Source organism: Uloborus diversus, chromosome 1 (genome assembly GCF_026930045.1).
Source record: "Uloborus diversus isolate 005 chromosome 1, Udiv.v.3.1, whole genome shotgun sequence".
NCBI lineage: Eukaryota > Metazoa > Arthropoda > Arachnida > Araneae > Uloboridae > Uloborus > Uloborus diversus.
Genome location: NC_072731.1, coordinates 101,026,800 through 101,040,534, shown reverse-complemented (window position 1 = coordinate 101,040,534; position 13,735 = coordinate 101,026,800). Strand labels below are relative to the sequence as shown.

At 34.2% G+C, this 13,735-nt stretch overlaps 1 protein-coding gene across 1 annotated transcript in view; it reads left to right on the top strand.

Moving 5' to 3' along the window:
* The window catches only part of LOC129216045 (alpha-mannosidase 2C1-like), a 64,823-nt gene that overhangs the window by 17,249 nt on the left and 33,839 nt on the right, over nucleotides 1–13,735 (top strand). The window contains 4 exon segments of the mRNA XM_054850224.1: nucleotides 2,087–2,214; nucleotides 7,203–7,331; nucleotides 7,677–7,836; nucleotides 9,254–9,399. Coding sequence (XP_054706199.1) covers nucleotides 2,087–2,214; nucleotides 7,203–7,331; nucleotides 7,677–7,836; nucleotides 9,254–9,399 — 563 coding nt within the window.

Sequence of the window (13,735 nt, the reverse complement as noted above, 5' to 3'; positions counted from 1 at the left end):
GAATGACACCACATGGACACTGCCGACGTTTAGTTCTCCCTTGACTTTCTTGTTGTGTGATGAGTTTTTCGCACTGATGAAGAGGCTCTATTGTAGGCTTGAAATAGCTATATGCTGTACTTTTGTTGGAAATTTGTGCTTTATCTATGTTGGATTTTCACTTTATTCACATTTTAGTACACAACGTATTTGATCATTTTTCATTTAATCTTTGTTGTAGTTCATAATCTTTGGGACTCTTATGTTTCATTAACAAAGGTTGCATTCAGTGAGTAAAGCGCAAAAACTGAGAATGTATATCTTTTGATTTACGTATTAAATGAATAAATTTGCAATAGAGTGTACACATTTATTTTATTTGAATGCATAAATCTGATGAAAAAAGTGGGTAAGTTTTTGCCATAGAGGTTATGGGGTGAAATAACATTCATTTCATCCAAATTATTCCACTCTATCTGATATTTTTGGCATACTTAGTCTCAAATAAGTGATTTAATTGATTAGATGCTAGTAATTTATGTTTTCTCTTGGGTGAAACCTCTATGATCAAATACAGAAAAGTTTTTTAACTAGTGAGAGGTTGCACAAACATGGGGCATTAAACTTTTTAACCCTTTTCAGTCCTATGTTGGACTCAGTTCAACATTCTGCATATTTTGTATAAAAAAATTAATTGACTTCCCATATTTAGGAACACTTAATATTATGAATTATCCTTCTTTATTTCTAGTTACTCTTTCAGTTTAAATGAGTTAGTAACATTAAATTTTATGAATCATGTCATAAGATTAAAAAAAAAAAAAAAAAAAAAAAAAATCAAAATTTGCCATCTGAGTGTTTTTCCTAACATTAAAGTTACTTTAAATGTGATAATATTAGTAAGTTACAATTTGAATTAATTTTGTGCTGCTACGCTGTCATATCACTATAACTTTCATTCATTGTGTAAAAATATGTTTATTTAGCAATCTTTGAATATTTCAATTTGTTTACTATTCGATTGCCAAATATTAAAATATGCGCCCTAACTGAATATTTGGTGCATCCCTAATTTTATGTTAGGGTGTTTGATCTTGATTAAAGATTTATTTAAAGTGTTCTGAGCTTTAAATTTGTGATCTTTGTAATAAATTTTAGAAGGAACTAATATTCACTAAATGTTGACACATAAGCTTTTACTTTCATTTTTTAGTTGAACTGCACGGTTGCTTGCGGACTCTAGCTGGTGTGCTAAATTAATTTTAGGTATCAGTTTGTAGGTAATCTCATCTTCAATGAGAGAACATTTGCTTCCAGTTTGGTTATAGACTATTCACGACTGATGAGTCCATAACAAGGACAAAACTGTAGTTAGAGTGTTGGTATCATGCATGTAGTTCTGCCTTAGGCTTGGCTTAAGGGTTGTAACTTACTGCTTAAAATTTCATAGTTTCAGAGTCTTCAAAATTCATTACAATGTCCATTTTGAAAATTATTTTGTAAATTAAGAAAATTTACGTAAAAGAAACAGTCAAAAACTTTTTACAATGAAATGAGTAAAAATATAACAACATGTATACATGTACAAATAAAAGCATTTAAAAAGAGTTTAAAAAGTCTGCAAACAGCACTTTCGGGGTTATGAAATCAAACCCTTTCTTCAGTGCATAAAAGAACGAGAAATAATTTTAAAACTCTTTCAAATGCTTTTATTTGTACATGTATACATGTTGTTGTATTTCTACTCAAAAGAAAATTTGTTTAAAATACTTATTTTTATACATTTGAAAGAAATTAACAAGCTGTAGTATGATCGTATGCAAAATAAATGCCAGTAAAATGTGTCTAGCAATTTTTTTAGATGCAGATGTGATTTCAGCTAACTGTCAAATCATGATAATTGTTGCTCAAAAATAATGTGCTTAGAAATTTATCTTCCCAAATCATATTTATATACTTAGATTTATAGTAAAAATAAGTTTGTTTCATTTCATAGATTTCATTTGATCATTTAAAAAGTAGTTAAATAATTCAGTAAAAAAGGGGAAGAGAATGATGTTTTATTATGTGCTTGTGCAAAAAAAAAAACCTTTTTTTCCCATTGTAGGCACAGCAGTTTATGTGGGTTAAAGAAAATTATCCAGCTTTGTATGAAAAAGTTAAATATTTTGTTGCTAAAGGTCAATTTGTTCCTGTTGGCGGTACGTGGGTAGAAATGGATGGAAATTTGCCTGGGTAAATATTACAGCAATGTTTGATAGTCTATGCTAAAATATTAATGTTAAAATATTTTTCAAACTCCTAATAATGAAAAACTTAAACTATGAATATTAGTGTATGAATGAAAAGGATTATTGATTGATTTTTGATGAAACTAAGTTGTTTAAATATATTTAGTCGTTTCAAATTTCATCTTGTAAAATAAAATTTCTGAAATTATTTTTTTTTGGATTCTACATTAGGTGGAGCAAAAACTCTTGAAAAATAGTTCATCTCAATTTATTAGCCTATATGTAGAAAAGTTGTCACCTGTAAGTGTTCTTATGCCTTCAAAATTTGCACTTCCTGCGACGTTATCTTTGGCTGCTAATTTGCTAAAGCTGAAAATTAACGGTCGCCACTCGCCACGTGGTGATTTAAGTTGCAAAAGTGGCGATTAAAAATGTGTCATCAATCGCTACCCCTGTTCAGCCCTACCTTCAATCAATGCCTAGTTATCGCCCTGCACCTTGGATCATTTGACAACAAACATTTATCATCAGAAAAATAAGTGTAAAATGCTTTTGAAACGTGCTTTCTAGGGCATGATAAGACGTTCAAAACCATCAGAGAGTTAAAGTTATTTTGTCAAAGATATTATTTGATTTAGCTTATATTTTGTATGATAAATCGGCTTTGTAAGACACCTTTTTTACCTATAGGTGTTGTACATTCAGGGCCGTATTTGAAAGTGTGGAGGCCCCGGGGCAACGAAGGAGAGGAGGCCCCAAATCAGGGTTCGAAATGATCATCATATTTTCGAAAATATCCAATACTTTCATACATATCCGAACATTTTAATGTATATGTATATATTCGATATTTTCAACCCGTGAAAGTTAGGATATTTTGTAAAAATTTTATTGTGTGGACCCCTTTGTTGTGGAGACCCCGGGGCAGTAGCCCCGCCTGCCCTCCACGAAATCCAGCCCTGTGCACATTTCTTTCATTTTTAACTCTACCTTGTGCTAAATGTTTCGCAAATGAGCAAAATGTTACGAAGGCTTTTTATCTTTTCAAGGTCCAATCAGTCATGAAATGAAAATTATGAAATTTGTTTTAATTTGAATATTTAAACATATGATACAACTGCTTCTTTACATAGACACCGTTCTAATTGAAACATTTGTCGTAGTGTTGCAGCCAGGGTTCGTACGGGTCATGGAAATCCTGGAAAGTCATGGAAAAAAAAAATAAACAAATTTCAGACCTGGAAAAGTCATGGAAAATTAATATTTTCATAAAAGTCATGGAAATTTATTTCAAGTCATGGAAAAATGTCTTAGGCAGTAAGAAAGCAACAATTGCTGAAAGAGTGCTAGAAATATTGAGTGATTTAGTAATATTGCATATAAATTGAACAATCTCAAAAACAAATCCGAGTTTTGGAATCCAATTTCATCCGCTTCTGTAACAGCCGCTCACCTTTTTTTGTGATGTGATTTTACTACTGAAGCATTACTAATTTTGAACCCACCATTATTTTCAGTACTTCTTATATTTTATATTGTAGTAGTGGACTCTCACTTTTTTGATTTTGCCATGCCCCACAGTGGAGTATTTGACTGAAAATCCTGGCCAAAAGTCCAAAATTAAAAATTTACCCGATTTTTATGAAAATTTATTTTATGATAGTTGACTAACTGGTGCATCGATCGGCACCTGTTTTGGAAACCTGAGTCACGTACAATTCCTCATAGCCTCGGTAAAACATGAGATTTCTAAAAGAATTTTCGCTTTTTTGTAACATTTCAGCTGAATTATTGCGTTTCAGTATAGATTTTTTTGTGACTTTATAAATGAATGGAATTGACCCAAATAAATTTTACGGGATAAAGAAATGTTGGGGCTTTGTGCTAATTATAAATTAAAGTAAATATTTTTATTTTCTCTTTGTAAAAAAAATAAAGAAAACTTGGTATGGAAGATTTTTAAAGGCTTTTCGCCTTAATTTATAACTAGAGAAAGCTTTTTAAATGGGTGTCGTGCTCGGTCGGGCTGTTTTGAAAGTTGCATCGTATTTGGCAAAGTCTCTAGTGCTAATTTCTGCAAAAAAATTTTCCGCCTACAACTGCCCTTTTTTTTAATGAATTTTTTTAAAAAAAGTGCATAATCCGATCGTTTTGTGACAAGTCATGATTTTAAACTGAATTTACCTACAAAGATTTAATAAAGTTGTAAAAAGTTTATCAAAAGTACTACTGAATGAAAAAATCAACATATTTAAGCGCACAAACATCAATAAAATTTCAGACACGAGTTTCATGGTTACAAGAAACTGCTTCATCAATGTGTAAAGATGTAAGTTATGGAATAAGAATCATTCAATTAATTTCGAAACGCTTACCTTTATGCATCGCTAAAGAGATTCATTGCATCCCTAAAACATGTGTTTGCGTTCAGTTATGTTAATTTTCTCATGTACGTTAATGAGTTAATAAATTATTTTATGATCTCGATAAGAAAATTTGCTCTTCCTTAAAATTGAGATAGATTTTAGATAAAATAAATAAATATTTATATTTTTTCAGATCATTGCTGCAAATAATGTGCCGGGGGAGGGGGTCTTTTCCCCCTTATACGTAGCAAAAGGAGGAAAATACCCCCCCTCCACTCTCTAGCGTTAGGAGACAATTGTAATTGTCTCCTAACGTTCCTACGCTAGCGAGCTATCCATATTTAAGACAGTTTACCTACTCATTGTGAAATTAAAGGTATATAAAATTTTAGTTCCAAGTTTGTTTGTACAATTTTTAGCGGGACACATCACGCGATGTAAAACTAAGGATCGACCCAAGGCACGAGTACAATATATACAATTCAAAAACAAAGAGCTTTTGAATATCCATTTTTGAGTGTTTTTACAGTTATAATATCCTAGTTCATTTATTTATTTTTTTTTCAATAGAAAAAAGGTTCTTTGTAACCCCGAAACCCTTGTCTTTAATTCTTTTTAATTTATTTTATGTCTGCATGATTAACTCAGGGTTTTAATGATTGAAACCAAACAAAAAGAATAAAATTAATTATTTTTTTGGTTTCAAATTAGTGTTTTGTACAGAATACTAGGATTTTTTAACCGCTTTTTGCTTTTTTTCCCCCTCAAACTGTGCACTTAATTACATATCTTCAAAGGAAAACAGCCATTCGCATCGAACATGTTTACTTATCACTTGTCTAAGCATTATTGGCAAAGAGCCAACCGTGGCATCCATTTCGGATCGAGTGAAAATTAGTGAAAATTTTTATTTCAACTCATTGAAAAAAAATTCATTATAAATCAGTGAAAGAATATAACTTCACCGTTTTTGCTGTAAATGAAGGTAAGGTGTTTACATTATTTCCTTAAAAAGTTTCAGAGCCATAACATTATTAGAATATTAGATGCAAGAATTTTAGTTTACATTGATTGAATAATTGAAAAAAGTCGAAAAAGTGACCTCCGTTTGTAAATTTTTAGAAATTCGGTTTATTACGTTAGAACTTCAAACAAACCATAATCTTGAAGAAAATTATTTTTCCTATCTAGTGATGTATTGGGTTTTTTTCTACGTTTACTAGGATCGTTTTTACGGTCGTAAACATGCAAAAGTCTAAACCGTGGATAAAATATTAAATATTTCATTTTCTAATTCAAATTTTAAAAATCGAGTTTCAAATTGTAACATCAGACATTTCAGACAACTTGTATACCAAGTTTCGTGTCTATAAGTAGGATAGCTTCGCCGTACAGCGCACAAACGCACATAAGGGTGTGGCCTTCAGAAGAGTGAAAATTTCAACTAGTTTTGGCCAGGATTTTCTGTCAAATACTGCACTCTGCTCCCCCTCAAAAAGTGTAATTCAATTGCATCCGAGTTCGTTTCAACTGCTTGCGAAAAGTTCGTTATTTCATTTATCAGAGTTTATCTTGATATGTTGAAGGTTTTAAAATGAAGACTTTAGTCAGGCTATAGAACATAGAAATAGGGGAATTCTAATACTCTAAAACAGTAGTACCCAGCATATAGCTTGCAAAACTGATCCTTTTAGCTAGCTGAAATATTTGGTTTGGAAAAATGAATTTACTGTAAAATGTGGCTTTACTTTAATGAACGAATATGCTGTCCACTTACATGAGTGATAAGATGCACTATTGACATCAAAGGGCAATGTTTTTGTGAAGTAAATTTATTATTTTAAACTTATTCAATTTTTATCCCATTCATTACTATTCTGCCCTATTTATTAAATATTTATTAGACATTTAAACAACACTGTAATGCGTTCATTATATTTTACTTGAATTTATGTGATGAAGACAAATAAGAATAATTTATTACTTTCAGCAGTATGTAGATATTTTTTCAGTCACAGGCAAGTGCTCCAATGAGTTAATGGCATTCATGTAAAAGTTTTTCTAATGCCCATTTCTGAAAGAATTGGTAAGTTTGACATTAAATAGTACTATGCTCTTCGTGTAACAAGGTCATGAAAAGTCTTGGAAAAGTCATGGAATTTTTTTTATCCAAATTGAGTATGAACCCTGTGCAGCAACTTTCTCAACTTCTGTGATAGAAAGCAGCCACCTGGTCTTACAATCAATTCTTTAAGCTTATCGGAGCTAAACTTTTGTCCTCTGAGCCAGATTTTTTAGTGAGCAAAAAGATGAAATCGAAACTGATGATCAGACAGCTTACGCTGTGAGCATCTGTGCATCTTACTTCAAAATTTCAACACGATTTTCTCACAATGTTGTTACTCATATTTACTGTGCTCTAATAACTGGCAAGCTCAACCTGATGTGATGGGAATATAAGACATTGTGCATCACATCTGTGCATAGCACTATCAAATATTTATGGTAGTTTTTATTTTGTGACCCTTAACATTTTGAAAAAAAAAAAGAAGCCCTCGTAACATATTTAACGCTTTTAAGTTCTTTTAATTGACATTTTAGTTATTAATGAGCTTTACTTTTCTAGTGGTGAGTCATTTGTACGTCAATTTTTATATGGTCAGCGTTTTTTCCAACAAGAATTTTGTAAACGATGTAAAGAATTCTGGTTGCCTGATACTTTTGGATATTCTGCACAGATACCACAAATAATGAAGTAAGATATTTCATTTTAGTTTTAAAATAGTGAAAGTCTAGGATGTAAATCAATTCCAACCTTTTTAATATTGTGAAGATAAAGGGTTATAGTTAAATTTAATTTTAAATTCTGTAATCAATTGCAAACTGACATTCTATTAATCCTTGTTGTGATCTGATAAACAGCAGTGATATTTTATAAAAATTAAACTTGTTATATTTTATTTAGTCTAAAGTTGCAATAAATTTAAATTTTCAAAACCACACCAAATGGTTGTATTTTGAAAGCATTGTACTTTTATTTTGTTTCATGTGTTTGTGAGTATATAATGTATGCATATCTTTATATATCTCTTTCTAACAGGCTGTGTAATATCGATAAGTTTCTTACTACAAAGTTGAGTTGGAGTTTAGTGAATTCTTTCCCACATGACAATTTTCTTTGGGAAGGAATTGATGGATCCAGTGTAATTGTTCACTTTCCTCCTGCAAAAACTTACACAGCTACAGTGTCTGTTGAGGAGGTGAGTTTTGTTGTTTTAAAGAAAGTAATTCTTTTTAAATAAACTAATTACAGGATTTCGCTTCTGAAATGTATACAGAATCTTTAGTAAGGACTTGCATCAATCAAAAAATGCATAAAATGGCATATTTTAATACTTGACCCCCGCCCCCCACACATTTTTTTATTGCCAGTTGGAGATTGCTGTGATGAGCATTCTTGTCAGGGGGGAAAAAATACATGCTCATTACTTTCATAATGCAACTTGTATATATATTAATGGTGAAAAAAGCCCTTATCGTTTATTTGATTTTTTAAAAACCTAATTTCTGTAACTCAGAGCCAGAGGGTGTAAGTCCAAAAATTGCAATTTTCTGTTCATTAGTGCATTGTATGTAGAAGCCTCTGCATTGAGCCATGTAAATGTAATTCTTTAGAAAAAAATCCTTTTCATTTTTTTACTAGGGTTAAATGAGCACACGTCCCATCCTTTGCTTCTCCAGAATTTTTTTTTTCCTCTCTTGTAAAATTATCATAGTGTGACTTACATCCTTCTGGCTTTGAGGTGCAGATTTTATGAAAATAACTTACTTTCCTATGAACTGAGCTTGAGATAATAAGACTTTTACATTCAGTGTTGTTGCTTAAAGCAGCTGTGCACAACCTTTTTTTAACCAAGGGCTGCACTCCCTATTAAGATGAATATTGTGGACCAAAACACAGATTATGTGTATTTCTTTCTGGATAACATGTGAAAACTTGGAAAAGAAAAGAAAACTACAAACCAAGTATTGTTGCTATCATTACAACATGCTTTTTAAAAACTTAATACAAAGTTTCCATATGTTTCTTTAGAAACCAATTTTTGTCTCTATATCTTCAAATTTGCTGCAATTTTTCTTAATGCTGAAGATGATCCACTTCTGGAAGGTTTCTATTCATAACATTGAACATAACAATGGATCAGTTGTATGGGCTGCAGGTTGAGCACCACTGGCTTAAATTAAAGAAAGTTGATTCATCTCTCTGTTATTTTTCCATTCTTATTTCTATGCACAATTTAAGGATATATTTTTGTTATGAAAACAAAATTCATCAAATTTGAGTGAAAGCTACTTATAGAATATAAATGCTAATTAAAAAATAAAAAAAACATTTTCTATATAAATTCATCCCCCCCCCCCTTCATCTGATGACAAATTGTTTGCCAAAGCAACTTCATAAGTAACGAAACTATTTTTTCTTTCAGTTAATGTTGTCTGTAAATAAATTTTTCAGGACCAATGAAAACACAACTACTATTATAATGTATCTATCAAATATGTTACATCATGTTCATATATATGTGATTGTAGATTTTCAAAGATGAAACATAATTTCTGTAACTTAACAAGGTATTTTTATATTTTGTGTCTACTATCGTGTTTCTGTTATACTAGGTTATTAAAACAGTTGAAAACCTCCAAGACAAAGGCAGGGTGTCATGTAGTATGATGCTTTATGGCCATGGTGATGGTGGCGGTGGTCCAACTGAAGAAATGATTGAAAGAGTTCAAAGACTTTGCAACGTGGATGGCTTGCCAAAGTAATAAAAGAATGTATTTTTATCCATTAAAAGTTCCATTTAATATGTATACCTTGTAGTAGAAATTTAAAAATAATTTGTACTTTATCTGGCTTATATTTCAGCATGCTATAGTCTGAAAGAACTATATCAAAATAATAGGTGTTACTTTGTAGACTTTAGCAAATATTTGGTGCTTGCATCTTAGGAAAGAAGGACTGGCTGCCTTGATACTACTTCAGCTTTTTTAGACTTTTTAATATATAACAACAATTTTATGACAGACAAATCATCCAATCAAATTTCTAAATGTATAGGAAGCAGGGATAGGCATTGAAAAAGAGTTGAAACGTAAAATTTTGCAAGAATGTTGTTCTTCCTTTAGAAACAGTTGGTAAACTTTCATATTAGAGAGAAGAGGTTTGTGAAAGGCTCATTTAAAATGTGCAAGTAATTTATACCCCTTTAATAGGCAATTTATGCGAAATTTGAGCTTAAAAAATTAATTACCAAAAAACTAAGTCAAAATGTAAAAAACAAAGCCCCAAGTGCAAGCCACCAGGGCTCAAAGTAATTTTGTGTGAAATTTCAAGGCTGTAGGTGCTATGGGGTCTCCTGAGCACAGCCCTGCCATAGACTTCCTTTCAGAATTTCTTTGAGCTTACTTTTTTTTAATATAAAGAGAAAATATACTTAAAGAGCCAATAGGAATACAATCAATGAGCTAGAGCTTTCTCACAGGTCCACAGCAAGTACTATAAAGAATTCAATTGGCGGAAAAATATGTTACAAAGCTAAAACCAAAAAGATAATTTCAAAATCATGAGCCATAGAAAAAGAAAAAGCTGAATGCAAGAAAATACACCAGGAAGTGAAATCAAACCCAAAGTAATTCGGAAAAATAAAGATAAATAGAAGAAAGGGAAAAATCCTCAACTGCATTACAAAAAACAAAAACAAGTAAAAAATAAAATAAGCAATAAGATAAAAATTAATGGAAAAAATAATCATTAAAGATATGCAAAATAGATAAAACGAATGTGGATAAAAAGGCACCGTTATAAAAATGGAAGCCAGACAGTAGAAAAATATAGAAGAGCTTTAAAATCTTTAATTAAGTAAGAATTGTCTCTCAAAATATGGAAAGATCCCCCAAAGTCAAGATCTGATGAATTGCGGCACTTTTGAATAATTTAATAAGAGTTAAGATCGAAAGTATTGTAACGGATCCGGCGAGCCTTCCAACTTTCTTGAAAGGATGACACAGTTCTTGATAAAAACACAGGAGTTTTATTTACACTATGTACAGGAGAAATTGTTAACAACTACTAAATTAATCATCAGCAATTAAACAAGCATCACACAACACCGTAAACTCAATGGTTACACATGTATTTACTTCCAAATACGAAAACAACACAGCGAAATGCCTCGCAATAAACAGAGCTAATACGCTCTCAGCACAAATTCTCAATCAAAACTGAACTTTTTATCACGCGGGACGCCTAAAGCATCGAAAGAAATCTCTCAAATATTCCAAACGCTTCTGGAAAATAGTAGATCGTTATCAAATTTTATCAATGAACAAAAAAGAAATAGGGGGGTCGTATACTTTAGCCGAATGAAAAGGGGTTGTATATTCATTACGGGAAACTATTTACATGTTACGTTACTACAATAATTACTATTTACAGAATTTGTAACATTGCCCCCTTCCTAAGGACTGCACGTCCCGGGCAGTACAATCCCCAGAAAGGGTGCAAACTTCTATCACAAGTTCACAAATACACACATTAAATAATAACCAATAATGCATAGGAAACACAATAGTAACAAGAAATTTTACTAAATATTAAAAGCAAAAAAAATTATCTACAACTTATATGTTATCAACCATGGTTGTTTACGTAATACTCATGAACTATGGCCATAGTATGGGGCTAACCGATCATAATGTAAAACCCTAGGTTTTGCACTAGGTGATTTTTGGATCCTCACTACGACGTCATTTAGTCAGTTAAGGACTTTGTAGGGTCCATCCCAATGCGACTGCAATTTGGGTGACAGACCTTTCCGTCGGATGGGATTCCATAACCAAACCTTGTCGCCTTCGTTGAATTCATGTCCAGTAGACCTTGTGTCGTATCGGGTCTTCATCTTCTCCGCCGCGATGTTGATTCGCTCTCGTGCGAAGTTATGAACGTCTTCCAACCTGGCCTGGAGATCCTGGATGTACTCCTCAGGCGATGCAGGCGCATCGGGAGGACGACCGAAGACGAGATCACAAGGTAGCCGAAGCTCTCGTCCGAAGAGCATCTGAGATGGGGCATATCCGGTAGTCTCATGGACAGCACTGCGGTAGGCCAGCAGGAACAAAGGTAGCTTCTTGTCTCAATCCTGTTAATTTCTGACCATAAGTGAGAGATTATTCAGGATTGTGCGGTTAAATCTCTCCACCATGCCGTCCGATTGTGGGTGTAGTGGTGTTGTCCTAGTTTTCTCAATTCCGAAAATTTGACGTAGGCCCTTAAACACAGCAGAGATGAAATTCCTCCCTTGATGGGAATGAATCTGCAAAGGTGTTCCATTTCTCGAGATCCAATGTTGGACTAGAGTCTCTGCTACGGTGGTAGCTTCTTGATCTGGAATGGGATACACTTCGGGCCATTTGGTGAAATAGTCGATGGAAACAAGAATGTATTTGTTCCCATCAGCAGTTCTTGGTAGAGGACCCAGGATATCGATCCCAATTCGTTCGAAAGGAGCTCCAACGTTGTACAGATGTAGCTTCCCTCTGCTTCTTTTCTTCGGTCCTTTACGAGCAGCACAGGCGTCACAAGAATGGCACCACTTCTCCACGTCATCCTTCGCCTTGCTCCAGAAGAAGCGCTCCCGAACTTTATTGAGGGTTTTCAAGACACCAAAATGTCCTCCAGTCGCACTTCTATGTATTTCTTTCAGAACATCTGAAATCCTTGATCGGGGAAGTAGTAACTGCCACCAAATGTTTTGCCGTCGTCAGATTCCCATTTTTGGTGTAGCACGCCGTTCCGTAAATGGAACGAGTTCCATAAAGCCCAGTATCTTTTTGTTGCAGGACTGAAGATGGAAACGTCCTGCCAGCTAGGTCGCCGACTGTCACTCTCCATGAACTCCAAAATTGGTTTTATGTCGGGGTCTTCAAGTTGATCTTTTCGAACTTGGTCGTCACTCCATGGATCAGGTTCTGATGATGTTGGAGTCCCTGTCACCTGATAGGCAGTAGGGCTAGTCGTTCCATACTGTTTCTCGATTCGGGAACAATAATTGCAGTTCTCAGGACAGGGTCTCCTTGATAAAGCGTCTGCATTACCGTGAGACAACCCTTTTCGGTGCTTGATCTCCATGTCATATTCCTGGAGCCGCTGTATCCACCTGGCTATCTGGCCTTCTGGATTCTTGAAGTTCAAAAGCCAAGTTAATGAGGCATGATCTGTCCGAAGCAGAAACTTTCGGCCGTAGAGGTAATGATGGAAGTGTTCTACAGCTTTCACTATGGCCAGTAACTCCTTTCTGGTGACGCAGTAATTTCGCTCCGACTTTGATAAGCATTTGCTCCAGTAAGCGATGACATGTTCATTGCCGTCAATTTCTTGGGATAAAACAGCTCCAATGCCCTCTTTGCTCGCATCAGTGTCCAGGATGAAGGATTATTCAGGTTGAGGATAGGCGAGGATAGTCGTTGATGTTAAAGCCTCTTTCAGTTGTAGAAATGCATCTTCGCATTCTTTGGACCATTCAAACTTTTGCTTGCTCTCCGTCAGCTTCTGCAAAGGTCGTGCAAGGTTGGAAAAACCCTTCACAAACTTCCTGTAGTACGTGCAGAGCCCCAGGAAACTTCGCAGCTGATGGATGTTTTCGGGACGACTCCAACTCTTGACCGCAGATACCTTCTCTGGATCGCTTTGTACACCCTCAGAGAGATGATGTGACCAAGGTAGTTCACTTCCCGGCGGAACAAATTACATTTGGACGGGCTTAACTTCAGATTGGCTTCCTTAAGCTTTTGCAGCACCTTCCTAAGATTTGCCAGATGTTCTTCGAAACTGCGTCCCACGATGATGATATCGTCTAAGTAGACCAGACAGGATTCGTAGGAAAGTCCTCTTAACACTGTCTCCGTAAGACGCTCGAACGTAGCTGGTGCATTGCAGAGGCCGAAGGGCATCACTTTAAACTGCCATAAGCCTTGCCCAGTTGTAAACGCTGTCTTCTCTCGGTCCTCAGGGTGTATCTCAACCTGCCAGTAGCCGCTCTTCAAGTCCAGGGTCGAAAACCACTTGTGTCCGGAAAGAGTGTCCAAGGTGTCGTCTATCCG